The 16,034-nt window shown below is 41.9% G+C and overlaps 1 protein-coding gene across 2 annotated transcripts in view; it reads left to right on the top strand.

Moving 5' to 3' along the window:
• LOC112257878 (polypeptide N-acetylgalactosaminyltransferase 10) overlaps positions 1 to 16,034 on the top strand; it is a 173,661-nt gene that overhangs the window by 78,804 nt on the left and 78,823 nt on the right. For both annotated transcript variants that reach the window (XM_024431801.2, XM_024431800.2), the window contains exons 2-3: positions 4,924 to 5,029; positions 5,425 to 5,563. In XM_024431801.2, the coding sequence (XP_024287569.1) occupies positions 4,924 to 5,029; positions 5,425 to 5,563 (245 nt within the window). The remainder of the gene's footprint in view (positions 1 to 4,923; positions 5,030 to 5,424; positions 5,564 to 16,034) is intronic.

Below are 16,034 nucleotides of genomic sequence, written 5' to 3'. Positions count from 1 at the left end.
TCTGAAAGGATAGATTTTAGAGCATGAAAGATGAAGTGGTAATGGCTAAATCACTGCATTTGCATTTTTCAAAGTGTTAGAAAAGTGTGTGTGCGCAAGCCTTTGGATTGATATTCTCTGAGGTGTCAAGTGTGAAATGAAACATTGAATTTCCATTGTTTAAACTTTGTAGCACTCAAACCTCTCACTGCTCTCTCACCTCACGCTATTGAGTGTCTGAGCCGTTTGTGCGCGTGCGTGATCAAGACCTCCCTTACACCATCCCAGCCTGTCAACAGAACAGGCACCATACACAGCTAGGATAATGTGTTAAACATAAATTAATTTCTTAATAATTGTCTTCATTCCTTCCCCTTTTCCACTTCTGCTGTCTTAAGAACAGCCTCTGCGAAACGGTGACCAGCGTAGCAGCAAATTAGGGGCACTTGAAGGAGTTTACGTTGCTTTTAATTATAACTGATGGCATTTTTGCTCAAATCGACTGTAAGGAGAATGGGGTTCATTTAAATCAATCAATCAAGCATGGGCATCTGTGTTTGAGTCTTAAAAAAACAAAAACATAATGACTAGTGATGGGGCGGTGGATAAAGTAGAGTATTGCAATATTATTTTTTACAATATTATATAGATTCTGAGACTCCCGAGTATCGAGTTGTTAGGTACATAATGTTTACGAAAATTGCTCTAAAACATTTTTGTCCTATAGCTTGTTCTCCATCTTGTATTTAAATGTTGAGCCAACATGTTTTCAGCACTTATTTCCATGACTGATTAACACTCGTTTTTTCATGGCTCTCTCTGACATATACAGTACATTGGGAAAGTATTCAGACCCCTTCACTTTTTCTACATTTTGTTATATCGTGCATCCCTAGCTGTAACATATCGGTGAACATATTGGAATCGGCTGATATTAGCTAAGAATGGCAACATCGGTATCGGCCCGATGTCTGTCTAGTTTAACACACATGTTAAAAACGGATGTCAAAGCTACCGTGCTCACCTATACAATTTAGGTACATGACGTAATGACGCCACGTAAAATGTTATACATGCAACACAGCATTCCTGACCTAGCCCACACAATGTCTGCTGTGTGGATCAAGCAGTCAACAAGTCAAGCAGTCATTTGAAAGAGTAAGAACATTTCAGCGAGACAACTCAAAGCCAAAATCCATTAACGCCAAGGTAATAGAGTTCATTGCCCTTGAAAAGCAACCGTTCTCTGTCGTGGGTGATGTTGGCTTTCGCCGACTGGTCGAGCACCGGTACACACTACCAAGTGCGCTTTTTTTCAGATGTTGCCCTACCAGAGTTGCACAGTAATAGCGTCACTGCTATTAGCTTCACGACATACATACTATGGAACGCCGTTTGGGTCTTTGTGTGTCAAAAAAGATACAGTAGCACTGTCAAAGCTGTACAAAAAAGTCTGCAAACACCAGCCACATGATGTGTTTACAATACCGCGTTGGTAATAAAGCATCATTTGTTCAACCGCAAAGTCCACTTGTGCCAAATCTTTATTGTGGCTAGCTTCACATAGATGGATCCGACCACCATTAATCAAATAAGAACTGTCTTATAAATTAGGGTTATTTTAGAGGACACTCATAATAAGCTAGCTAACTATAGCTACTTAAACAAATTGTTGTTTTGATATGTTTTTGGGGAAGAACATTGTTTGCATCCATGAGCTAGCTAGCTTAAAAAAATTAAAATTAAAATTATGACCAGCACTGTATGCGCGCCAGACAACTTTACCAGCATCATAGCATATGTATCGATGAATCATTGTGACATGAGTGAGTGTAATAACTACTTGAAAAAAAATTATGAACGCGTTAAATTAATGTGACGTGCAGTCATTAATGTCCTGATTGGTCAACAAGCTTATTTGACATGTCAAATAGTGTTATTTGACGTGTATCGTTTTTTGACACGGAAAGACTCAAACGGCGTTCCATTTGTTCCACTGAACAAGTGAACAAAGAAACAGCACAGCAAGTAAGTGAAAGAAATAGGTTTTGAATATGTTTTACTGGTAATGGGGACATGCGTAAATGCCAACAAAATAACTTTTTGCTCTGTGTGTGTGTGTGTGTGTGTGTGTGTGTGTGTGTGTGTGTGTGTGTGTGTGACCTTAACTAGACAAGTCAGTTAAGAACAAATTCTTATTTACTATGACGGCCCGAGTGACGCTGGGTCAATTGTGCGCCACCTTATGAGAGTCCCAATCGGGAAAAATTGGGAAAATGTATTACAAATAAACTGAAATATCACATTTACATAATCAGACCCTTTACTATAGTTTGTTGATGCACCTTTGGCAACGATTACAACTTTGAGTCTTCTTGGGTAGGATGCTATAAGCTTTGCACACCTGTATTTGTGGAGTTTCTCCCATTCTCTACAGATCCTCTCAAGCTCTGTAAGGTTGGATGGAGAGAGTTGCTGCTGTCGTGGAAATGTCCTGTATTACCAAATGAGTAGAGTTACAACCCACACACCAGTCAGAGTTATACTTAAACTTCATCTTTAATAATATGAGCTTTACAATAGCCCTTTGACTTTCAACAACTCACTATATATAATGAATTGTTGAGAGTCCCAACTGAGATCTTTTATAGAAAAGATACACCCCTCTCAACTTACATGACGAACCACAGATCTTTGGAACGCTTCACAAAGGGCCTTTTACTTGAGAAAGGAGTATCCCTTAGCCAGATTGCATTTGCTATAAATTATTGCTCAGTTTGGTCTCTAAAATGAGGTTCTAATCTCGTTCCTGGTACTTCATAGTACCAAAACATTACTTCATCCAAGGCATAACTCAATTGTCAACTCTATATACTCCCCTTTCTCCCCACTCCTGGACAAGCTTACTGAGGGGAGTGACTTGCGCACAGACATTGTGGAGTCAATTAATTGGTTCCCCCCTTAATTACGCCATCCCTTCACATGGTTTAACAGATACATTCACATATGAAGACAATGTTCCATGCTGTCCTCTTCCCTTTCTGATATTCTGCATAGCACCAGAGACATGTAAAAGACAAGCCTGACCTATCCACTCTCTGGGCCCCAAATGACTGAGCCCCAGCTTAGAAAAAAGTGCAACTGCCAACATTATAGTCCAAAAGGATACATTCTAATGACAAGTATCTCACATAAGCATATTAGATCAATAAAACATCTTATTTATCTATGTTACCCAACTAATTCTGATTCCTCCGCCACACTGCACAACTATTTTAAGTTATCTCCAGAGATGTCCGCTCGAGTTCAAGTCCTGGCTCTGGCTGGGCCACTCAAGGACATTCAGAGACTTGTCCCGAAGCCACTCCTGTGTTGTCTTGGCTGTTGTGAAAATCACATGAAACCTCATGCTTTCTTAAATCTGCACAGCCAACTAATTGCCTTCTACACACTATCTGCTGACTGCCACGTATACAAAAAGGATGTGCTTCTCTATAAAAGCTGAGAACTGACACTTCGTTGAGCTTTCAACTATGCAGTGTTGAGTGGATGGTTGATAATCCATTTTTGCAAGACTTTATAATAGTTTTTAAAAGTATCTGTAGTTTCTCTCATCTTATAGAATTGCTACCATAGTGCTTAGGGTCGTTGTCCTGTTGGAAGGTGAACCTTCACCCCAATCAAGGATCCAATCAAGGATCTCTCTATTTTGCTCCGTTCATCTTTCCGTTGATCCTTACTAGTCTCCCAGTCCCTGCCGCTGATAAACATCCGCACGGCATGAGGCTGCCACCCATGCTTCACCGTAGTGATGGTATTAGCCAGGTGATGAGAGGTGCATGTTTCCTCCAGACATGTCACTTGGCATTAAGGCCAAAGAGTTCATTCTTGGTTTCATCAGACCTGAGAATCTTGTTTCTCATTGTCTGAGAGTCTTAGGTGCATTTTGGTAAGCTCCAAGCGGTTTGTCATGTGCCTTTTATTGATGAGTGGCTTCCGTCTGGCCACTCATAAATACCTGATTGGTGGAGTTCTGCAAAGATGGTTGTCCTTCTGGAAGGTTCTCCCATCTCCACAGAGGAACTCTGGGGCTCTGTCAGAGTGACCATCGGATTCTTGGTCACCTTCCTGACCAAGGCCTTTCTCCCACAATTGCTTAGTTCGGCCTAGGCGGCCAGCTCTAGGAAGAGTCTTGGTGGTTCCACACTTCTTCCATTTTAAGAATGATGGAGGCCACTGAGTTCTTGGGGACCTTTTAATGCTGCAGAAATATTTTGGTACCCTTCCCCAGATCTGTGCCTCGATACAATCCTGTCTCGGAGCTCTACGGACAATTCCTTCGACCTCATAGCTTGGTTTTTGCTCTGACATGCACTGTCAACTGTTCAATTTTGAGTCTCATAGCAAATAGCCTGACTACTAATGTAAATAAGCTATTTCTGTTTATTTTACATTTTTATTTGTAATACATTTGCAAAAATGTCAACCTTTTTCTGGTTTGTTATTATGGGATATTGTGTGTAGATTGAGTGTCAATGTATTCAATTTTAGACATAATAAAAAGTGAAGGGGTCTGAATACATTTTGCAAATGCACTGTAGTGGGCATGTTTGTAATGTCAATTCCCAGCCCTAATATTGACAATCAGTAGACTAAATGTATTTTTAATTTTTTTTGCCAGGTTCTCTGCAGTTGGATAATGGACAACTGTTTTTCATTATCTGGTTGTTTCTGGTATGCTTTCAGAATGTGAGAATGTTAGCTACTTTAACATCAAGCCTGACGGGCTCTAGCAGAAGGGTTGCTGGTTTCTTAGATGTCTTGATGTGCGACCCTTTGTTCCCATGTGTCGGTGTGTATGTGTGTCGGTATGTGTCTGTGTGCAATTTACCCTCTGTGTGTATGTCCTGATGCGTGACTCCCTGTTGCTGTGTGTTTTGGCAGGGATTGAACGTCAGGCCCCGGAATAATGCCCAGCTGGGGCGGGACGGCATGCGAAGGAAAGACTGGCACGACTACGATGCAATTAGGAGAGACGCTACTCGCTCTGGTAGGACAGAACTTCAGGAAGTCCCTCCCCCATATTCACTTTTTAGTTTGAGGTTTGAAGCCCACAACTAATATACTACGATAACAAATGATTCCTCACAAGACACGTGTGTAGGAACATGAGCTTTTTCGAAAACAGTGTGATTGTATCACAAAACCATTAAAATTGATGTGCTCGACAGACTGCAAGACATTTCCAAGTTCCTTATGGTTCATTCAGCAGGTACTGTACTTCATACCGACGATTTTTTACCTGACATTAAGTCCAGGTACTTTCACGGTCTGTCAGAGAAAAGCAGATGGTTGGCGCAAGGCATTTTGTTCCTAGTCTTCCTCAAACAGCATCGTTGCACTCTTGTCTGTTCTCTCGGTGGGTGTGTGTGTGTGTGTGTGTAGGTAACGGCGAGCAGGGGAAGCCTTTTCCGCTGACCGACGCTGACCGGGTAGACCAGGCCTACAGGGAGAATGGGTTCAACATCTACGTCAGCGATAGGATCTCCCTCAATCGCTCTGTCGCAGACATCCGGCACCCAAAGTGAGTATCTATTTTGCTTTTTATTACCCCACTTGTCAACTCACATATTCCTCCCTAAAGATGAGTATAGTTTAGTCACAGTTGTTTCACATTCTCCTGATGATGCATAAGCAAAATAACTATGAGCATTATGTGTAAGGTGTTTATCTCCTAATGGCTTGGTGTAATTTGTATTTCATTCCTATTTGAAGATGTAGCTACTTTCCTTATAAGCCAATGAGTGAAAGGGGACTATGCTTTAGCTTTAATCATGCATTTAGCTTTCTTTCAAATCGCTGTTGGGTCAGTGCCATGAATCCTCTTAGACCAGTTTTCCCAGTATTTTGTATGTCTCTGACATATGAACACAGTTTTTCCCAGAGGACATACTTGTCGGACTCTTCACCTCTTCACTACTTACTCTCTCTTCTCTCCAAACTCTGTCACTTTTCTCTTCATGTCCTTTACACAGACATGAGCTGTCAATTGGGACCTTGAGTTGCATTTACCTTAACAATTCAGCAGGATTGTTCAGCGTTACAGTTTTGACTGTAACGAGGGTTCCCTGCTCTTTCCTTTCCCTGTTCTATGTCTGAGGACAATTACAAAACCCTAACCAATACTCTGACCTTCTATTCCCCAGCTATGTTTTCAATGGGGAATCAATTGTGACCGACCGGCTCGATTCGGTTTTATGTGGCAAAATGAGAAATTGTGTTTTTTCTTGGGATAGAAGTAGAGACTTGTAGCTAGAAAATGGTATATCATACACTACACTTGAGGAACAATGGGAAAGTAATTCTGCTTTTAGAGTTGATAAACTTGTAACCCCATGTTTGAGAATATTGCATTGAATATTTTGGTACACGTACTGGAGAGCTCTTTGTCCATTCAACATGTTCACACCCGCTTAAGCCTTAGCCGCACCTATCTTTGTAATGATTCACACACATGACGTCAGAAGCCTGGTGGTCCAAAATAGCCTAAATAAACCCATCTGTTGGAAAATGTTTTTAGTATATGTCAATTTAGCAACTAAAAGCAACTTTCTAAAACATTTTTGGTTCATTTCTAGCTAATGTTAAGCTAGCTGGCTAGCCAGTTCAAATAATGACCACAACATATAGGTAACAACGTCTTAACTTGTGCTAATTTGTATTCATTATTACAGGAAAATAAACATGCATCAAGATTACAAGTCAATGGCAAGCTAATTATAGGAAATAGTTTACGGTTGTGAGTGTGACAAAATAAAAGCAGGGCATTCTACTGGAGATTTTTAGAACTTGGACACTTTCTTGTTGGCCTAACGTTATAACATAATTTGACTTTGGTGCAGGTCATGTTTTAATTCACATTACTGTCTCTGTTAAACACACATTACATCAAATAAAATCAAAGTGTATTTGTCACATGCACAGGACAAAGAAGGTGTACATAGTACAGTGAAATGGTACCTTGCATAGTGGAGTCTTTTAAGACATGTAGCTAGCTAAGCAATGACCCATAATCCCAACTCATGATGTTACTACCTAGCATGAATCTGCAGGTAGCTAACCAACTAGATTCAATGTGTTAGCTAGCTAACATTAGGCTATAACAAGCCATGCATATGGCTCTGAGATACGAATAATATTACTACACAGATTGTACACAACTTTAGCTAGCTAACAGCACACTTAAACTTGCAATGAAAACAATTTGCTGACAAAATTGGAAACATATAATATCTGAAAATGTTGCTAGCTAGACTAACCTGTATACATGGATGAACGCTTCTCCCTCTGTCACGGATGCCATGGTTACTCTTAGTTTGAAGATGTAATCCGTTATACAACGGCCTTCTGTGTTCTCTTTACGACTCCCTCTGCATATTTGCAATCAAATGCCTGATTTTTGTCCATATCCTTAGCTATAAAAACATCCCCATAGCATGGTGCTGCCACCACCATGCTTCACTGTAGGGATGGTACCATGTTTCCTCCAGACGTGACACTTGGCATTCAGGCCAGAGTTCAAACTTCTTCCATTTCAGAATGAGGCCACTGTTTTCTTGGGGACCTTCAATGCCTCGACACAATCCTGTCTCGTAGCTTTACGGACAATTCTTTCGACTTGATGGCTTGGTTTTTGCTCTGACATGCGCTGTCAACTGTGGGACCTTATATAGACAGGTGTGTGCCTTTCCAAATCATATTCAATCAATTGAACGTAACACAGGTGGACTCCTAGTTGTAGAAACATCTCAAGGATGATCAATGGAAACAGGATGCGCCTCAGCTCAATTTTGAGTCTCAAAGCAAAGGGTCTCAATACTTCTGTAAATAAGGTTTTTGTTTTTCATACATTTTCTAAAAAGCTGTTTTTCAGTTTGTAATTATGGGGTATTGTGTGTTGATGGATGAGGATAAAAAATATTGAATCCATTTTAGAATAAGGCTGTAATGTACCAAAATGTGGAAGGCCAGAGGTCGGAATACTTTCCGAATGCACTGTATAATGAATTGTCACTGCCAGTAGAGAATAGCATGTTCCCTAAGCTGTTCCAGGGTGTGTGTTGTCTGGGTCTTAGTATCCAGGGCCTTGTGGTTTCCTCTGGGTACATTTCCCCAAGCCTTTTTCAGTGAATAGAGCCTCTGAGGAACAGGCTGTTGCTATTCAGTGCTCTAGCAGTCTCCCTTGGAGCAGCCCGTTGATGTTCCTACAGCTATGGGAATCACAGGTTGGCCACATGGGTCCCTTAACTCCCTCTGATCTGTCTAATTTGTTTAATAAAGTGTAATGAAGCGGCAGCTTATTGCCGGCCCGCCTTCGCTGTCACTCTTCCGGGCTCTTTGTGCTTTGTGGCTGGCATCTCACTTTTACTTTAAAAAAATATATATATATTTGTCATTTTTTCCCCCTCTTCTACTCCCTCTCTCAATCCTTTGTAGCCATGCTAAGGAGCCTGTGTAGTCTGGTTAGGGAGTAATTGGTTTCTCTTTTTCTCAATCTTTCTCTCAGCTCTTTCTGTCTAAGTGAAAAAGTGAGGGATGATGAGGCTGTGGCAGAAGCTTGGCCTTCCAACGGCTGAAGTGACACCCAACTGTCACAGTCCCTGTCGTTCTGTGTCAGTTAGACCAATCAGCTGGCCACATCTGCTCACCAATACCCAATCGGTGGCCCTGTCTGCCCTGGAGGCCCACACTCGCTTGGTGATTGGCATGTTGTCACCGCCAGAGGCGTGGAGCGGATATCTGATCTTGACACATTCGATTTGTTGATGTTTGCGCTGCGACAGAATTCCAATGAAGGAAGCCACATAATTCCACAGGGTGTAATACAATGCCAGGAAATGTGGGTGCGTTGGAAATTGGTTTGAGCAACACAAGTCTATCTCAGTTGTCTCTGTTTTACGACAAATTAGATTTGGGCTTGTGCTCTGCTCTAGCACTCATTCCACTCATGAACCAGAGACTGGCGGTGCTTATTCTGCCCCATCAAAGCACTTTCATTATCTGCAATGATTACTTCAATATACAGTAGTAATCATATTATATAATATCGCAATATACATGCTGTGTATCATGGTGTCCAGTGACAATTATGGGTCATGAATAATAGGCCTACATGATAATACTAAAGTCTGTCATAAAGCATCTGAGTAGGTGTACTGATCTAGGATCAGTTCCCATTTGTCCATATAATGTTATTCATTGTGATCTTAAATCAAATCAAACTTTATTTCAAAGTGCTTAGTAAATAAAATAATACAATTTGAGAAAGCACACTTTGCTATAAATGGACAAGAATAAAATTAAGAAACCACTTAAAATTGTAAAACTATAGTACATGAGAGGCTATTGTATAAAAATACAAAAATAAATGTATACTGAACGTGTAAAGTGTTGGTCCCATGTTTCATGAGCTGAAATAAAAGATCCCAGAAATGTTCCATACTCACAAAAGCTTATTTCTCCTTTGCCAAGATAATCCATACACCTGACAGGTGTGGCATATCAAGAAACTTATTTAAACAGCATGATCATTACACAGGTGCACCTTGTGCCGGGAACAATAAAAGGCCACTCTAAAATGTGCAGTTTTGTCACACAATACAATGCCACACGTTTTGAATAAGTGTTGCAATGGCATGCTGCAGGAATGTCCACCAGAGCTGTTGCCAGAGAATTTAATGTTTAATTTCTCTACCATATGCTGCTGCCAATGTCATTTTAGAGAATTTGGCAGTATGTCCAACTGGCCACAAATGTGCAGACCATACTTAAGCACGCCAGCCCAGGACCTCCACATCCGGCTTCTTCACCTGAAGGATCATCTGAGACCAGCCATCCGGACAGCTGATGAAATTGTACACCTGAAGAATTTCTGCACAAACTGTCAAACTGTCTCAGTGAAGCTCGTCGTCCTCACCAGGGTCTTGACTGCATTTTGGCATCGTAACCGACTTCAGTTGGCAAATGCTAACCTTCGATGGTGACTGGCACGCTGGAGAAGTGGGCTCTTCACAGATGAATCCCGGTTTCAACTGTACCGGGCAGATGGTGTGTATGGCCTAATGATGGTGAGCGGTTTGCTGATGTCATCGTTCTGAACAGTGCCCCATGGTGGCGGTAGGGTTATGGTATGGACAGGCATAAGCTATGGACAACGAACACAATTGCATTTTATCGATGGCAATTTGAATGCACAGAGATACCGTAACGAGATCCTGAGGCCCATTGTCGTGCCATTCATCCGCTGCCATCACCTCATGTTTCAGCATAATGCACAACCCCATGTCGCAAGGATCTGTACACATTTCCTGGAAGTTGAAAATGTCCCAGTTCTTCCATGGCCTGCATTCTGTTAGGTTCTTATTTTTCAGAGTAAATAACTCACGGACACTAGAAGCTTTAACCAAGTTGAATTATTCCCAAATGTTCTGTACAGCTGTAATTCAGACAACCCAACACTTTTCCCATCTATCTCTATCTCTATCTCTATCGATATAGATATGTGTGTATGTATATAACACACACACACAGGGGCAAAAAAGTATTTAGTCAGCCACCAATTCTGCAAGTTCTCCCACTTAAAAAGATGAGAGAGGCCTGTAATTTTCATCATAGGTACACTTCAACTATGACGGAGAAAATTTGAAAAACAAATATCCAGAAAATCACATTGTAGGATTTCTAATGAATTTATTTGCAAGTTATGGTGGAAAACAAGTATTTGGTCAATAACAATAGTTTCTCAATACTTTGTTATATACCCTTTGTTGGCAATGACAGAGGTCAAATGTTTTCTGTAAGTCTTCACAAGGTTTTCACACACTGTTGCTGGTATTTTGGCCCATTCCTCCATGCAGATCTCCTCTAGAGCAGTGATGTTTTGGGGCTGTTGCTGGGCAACACGGACTTTCAACTCCCTCCAAAGATTTTCTATGGGGTTGAGATCTGGAGACTGGCTAGGCCACTCCAGGACCTTGAAATGCTTCTTACGAAGCCACTCCTTCGTTGCCCGGGTGGTGTGTTTGGGATCATTGTCATGCTGAAAGACCCAGCCACGTTTAATCTTCAATGCCCTTGCTGATGGAAGGAGGTTTTCACTCAATCTTACAATACATGGCCCCAACTCAGCATTCTTTGTCCTCCAAACACCATTAGTTGAGTTTTTACCAAAAAGTTATATTTTGGTTTCATCTGACCATATGACATTCTCCCAATCTTCTTCTGGATCATCCAAATGCTCTCTAGCAACCTTCAGACAGGCCTGGACATGTACTGGCTTAAACACGGGGACACATCTGACACTGCAGGATTTGAGTCTTTGGCGGCAGAGTGTGTTACTGATGGTAGGCTTTGTTACTTTGGTCCCAGCTCTCTGCAGGTCATTCACTAGGCCCCCTCGTGTGGTTCTGGGATTTTTGCTCACCGTTCTTGTGATAATTTTGACCCCACGGGGTGAGATCTTGCTTGGAGCCCCAGATCGAGGGAGATTATCAGTGGTCTTGTATGTCTTCCATTTCCTAAAAATTGCTCCCACAGTTGATTTCTTCAAACCAAGCTGCTTACCTATTGCAGATTCAGTCTTCCCAGCCTGGTACAGGTCTACAATTTTGTTTCTGGTGTCCTTTGGCAGCTCTTTGGTCTTGGCCATAGTGGAGTTTGGAGTGTGACTGTTTGAGGTTGTGGACAGGTGTATTTTATACTGATAACAAGTTCAAACAGGTGCCATTAATACAGCTATCGAGTGGCAACTTCGCACAGCTATTGAAGAGGAGTGGGACAACCTTCCACAGGCCACAATCAACAGCCTGATCAACTCTATGCGGAAGAGATGTTGCGCTGCATGAGTCAAATGGTGGTCACACCAGATACTGACTGGTTTTCTGATCCACACCTAGGGCTGTTACGGTGGCCATATTACCACCACACCAGCGAGTCATGATGGCAGTCAAATTCCACATGACTGTTTAGTCACGTTTAATTAGACTTCTCCAAGCTCTGATGCTGCTGATGGTCATTAGTAGCCTACACAACGTGCTAAATGCCTGGTATAGCATTATGCAGCACTCCATTGTCCCTGTAATCACTCTGACATCATTGCAAATGTAATTGAAAATCTAATCAAACACTTGAGAGCTCATGTTGCGCAACATTTCTATAGGCTATGCAATTGCATGAAAAAACTGATGGCATCTATTGTAAAAAGGAGGATTCCATCAGCTTTCTGTAGGCTAGGCCTACTATTTATTTCTCAACTTTCCTAATATTAAGCACATTTCTGTTCTTTACAACAGGAGTGTAGCCTGCCTTGCTGGCATGAAAATGAACCACGGGAAATGCGTCCTCCATTTGCTATTTAAGTGCATAGATGACACTTATTTTTTTTCCCCCTGCCCCTATTCTGACTGGTGCATGATAATGGTCCATTCTAAATCAAAACTAATTTCACACATATATGATTTAGTATATGTAAAGACGTGATTAAATCAATAGTCTGAAGGGTGACAATATTATCATATCACGTGACTGCCACAGCCCTATCCACGGCCCTAACTTTTTTTAAAAAGGTATCTGTGACCAACGGATGCAGATCTGTATTCCCAGTCATGTGAACTACAGAGATTAGGGCCTAATGAATTTATTTCAATTGACTGATTTCCTTATGAACTGTAACTCAGTAAAATCTTAGAAATTATTGCATTTTATATTTTAGTTCACTGTAGAATGGAACAAATTAAATAGATAGTATGACTAAAGTCACACTTAGTAAAACCATGGCTAAAATGGTGTTAAGCTTTTTCTTAAAAATGTCTAGAGTTTCTGAGACCCTCAGATCCTCAAGCAGGCCTGAAGGCAGCCTCACCAAACGTAAAAAACAAAACTGAAACTTATCTACAGCCGAAAAATAACTTAAATATTAGATTGGCAGTCACTCGCCAGAAATTAGAGCAGAAATTAAACTTTCTTGACCTGGATAGTTTTTGTTTTAACTTCCCACTACAGCACTATTCATCTGCACTAAAACACAGATGCCGGAGAAGAGGAAGAAGAAGTGGAGCCCTAGTCAGACTCAGGTGTCGTGTATACCATCCACCATTTCCAAATATTACTCGCTGACGTTCAGTCCCTGGATAATAAAGTAGATTCATTTAGGTTGAGGATCTCCTTTCAGAGAGACATCAGGGACTGTAAAACTGTGTTTTACGCTATCATGGCCTTTGCCGAAATATATTATCCCTGTCCGTTTGGCCAGATGGGTTCTCCGTCCATCGCGTGTACAGGAAGAAAGAACTCTCCTGGAAAAAGAAAGGTGAAGGGGTTTGTTTCATGATTAACAACTCATGTTGAGTTTGTGTTAAAGTACAGGAACTCAAGTCCTTTTGTTCTCCTGATCTGGAATACCTCACCTTCAAATGCCGACCAACTTAACTATCGAGATAATTTTCTTCAGGCATCATCACTGCTGTGTACATTACCCCCCTAAACTGACACACCGACAGGTCTCAAGGAACTACACTGGACTATGGGCTAACTCTAAACCGTGTATCCTGAGGCCGCATTTATTGTAGCTGGGGACTTTAACCTCTCTCAACCACCCATCCCGGATCCGGGATAATTGTCCTCAGCAATGCTGAATAGCATAGCGCAACAGTCAAATAATGTTACTAGAAAGTATTAATATTCATGAAATCTCAAGTGCAATATTTTGAAACACAGCTTAGCCTTTTGTTAATCACCCTGTCGTCTCAGATTTTGAAATGATGCTTTACAGCGAAAGCAATCCAAGCGTTTAAGTTTATCGATAGCCTAGCACAGCATTATGTACACTTAGCATCAGGAAGCTTGGTCACGAAAATCAGAAAAGCAATCAAATGAACCGTTTACCTTTGATCTTCAGATGTTTTCACTCACGAGACTCCCAGTTACACAGCAAATGTTCCTTTTGTTCCATAAAGATTATTTTTATACCCAAAATACCGATGTTTGTTTGTCGCGTTATGTTCAGAAATCCACAGGAAAGAGCGGTCACGACAACGCAGACGGAAATTCCAAATAGTCTTCATAATGTCCACAGAAACATGTCAAACGTTTTTTTATAATCATTCTTCAGGTAGTTTTTAAAATACAGTATATATTCGATAATATATCAACCGAGTGTAGCTTTCTCCATAACAGCGGGAGGAACAATGGCCGTTTTACAATTGCGCACCAACTCACTCTGAGAGCCCCCACCTATCCACTGACACACTGTGATCCTTCACGCTCATTTTTCAAAATAAAAGCCTGAAACTATGTCTGTCTAAAGACTGTTGACACCTTAGGGAAGCCGCAGAAAAAGGAATCTGGTTGATATCCCTTTAAATGTAGGACAAGCACGCATAGGAACACAGACGTTTCAAAAATAAGAGGCCCTTCCTGATTGGATTATCCTCAGGCTTTCGCCTGCAATATCAGTTCTGTTATACTCACAGACAATATGTTTACAGTTTTGGAAACTTTAGAGTTTTCTATCCTAATCTGTCAATTATATGCATATTCTAGCATCTGGTCATGAGAAATAGGCATTTTACTTTGGGAATGTTATTTTTCCAAACATAAAAATAAAGCAAATCTACCGATATTCTGCCAGCACATCACAGCAGCCTGGATCATTGCTACTCTCTTCCGGGGTGGCTACAAGGTACTCCCCGCCCTCCCTTCGGCAAACCGGATCACACCTCCATTCTGATCCTCCCCACCTATAGGCAGAAACTTAAAACGGGAATCACCTGTGGTTCAACGTTGGTCTGATCAATTGAACTGGGAAATATTCTAGGTCTCCTCTGAGAATAGAATTGACATACACGGACTCATTGACTGGGTTCATCAGGAAGTGCATAGAAGATGGTCCCACAGTGATGATTTAGAACGTATCCAAACCAAAAGCTGTGGATAGATGGCAGCATTCGCGCAAAACTGGAAGTGCGAACTATTAGGAACATGGCCGTGTACAAACAGACCAGCTATGTGTTACTTCCGTAATGCAATCTGAGGCAAAACAACAATACAGGGACAAAGTGGAGTTGAAATTCAACGGCTCAGATACGAGACATGTGGCAGGGACTCCAGACAATCACAGATTATAAAGCCAGCCATGTTGTGGACACAAGACGCCTCACTACTGAAAAAGATATAAACATATTTTACGCCTGCTTCATGGAAAATAACATCAAGCCGCTGACATAGGCCCCTGACGCTCACCAGGAACTGTGTGCTCTCATTCTCCGTGGCCGACGTGAGGGATCATCATAGTACCCTCAAAGCTCATCACTAAAGCTAAGGATCCGGGGACTAAACAACTCCCTCTGCAACTGGATCCTGGACTTCCTGACGGGCCGGCCCCAGGTGGTGAGGGTAGGTAGCAACACATCTGCCACGCTGATCCTCAACGCTGGAGCTCCACAGGGGTGCGTGCTCAGTCCCGTCCTGTACTCCCTTTTCATCCACAACTGCATGGCCAGGCACGACTCCAACACCATTAAGTTTGTAGACGACACAACAGTTGTAGGCCTGATAACCGACAACGATGAGACAGCCTATAGGGAGGAGGTCAGAGACCTGGCCGGGTGGCGCCAGAATAACAACCTATCTCTCAACGTAACCAAGACTAAGGAGATGGGTGTGGACTACAGGAAAGGGAGGACCGAGCACGCCCCCATTCTCATCAACGGGGCTGTAGTGGAGCAGGTTGACAGCTTCAACTTCCTTGGTGTCCACATCAACAACAAAATAGAATGGTCCAAACACACCAAGACAGTCGTAAAGAGGGCACGACAAAGCCTATTCCCCCTCAGGAAACCAAAAAGATTTGGCATGGGTCCTGAGATCCTCAAAAGGTTCTACAGCTGCAACATCGAGAGCATCCTGACTGGTTGCATCACTGCCTGGTACGGCATTTGCTCGGCCTCGGACCGCAAGGCACTACAGAGGGTAGTGCGTATGGCCCAGTACATCACTGG

This window comes from Oncorhynchus tshawytscha, linkage group LG09 (assembly GCF_018296145.1).
Source record: "Oncorhynchus tshawytscha isolate Ot180627B linkage group LG09, Otsh_v2.0, whole genome shotgun sequence".
Taxonomy (NCBI): domain Eukaryota; kingdom Metazoa; phylum Chordata; class Actinopteri; order Salmoniformes; family Salmonidae; genus Oncorhynchus; species Oncorhynchus tshawytscha.
This window is presented reverse-complemented; position numbering and strand designations above follow the sequence as displayed.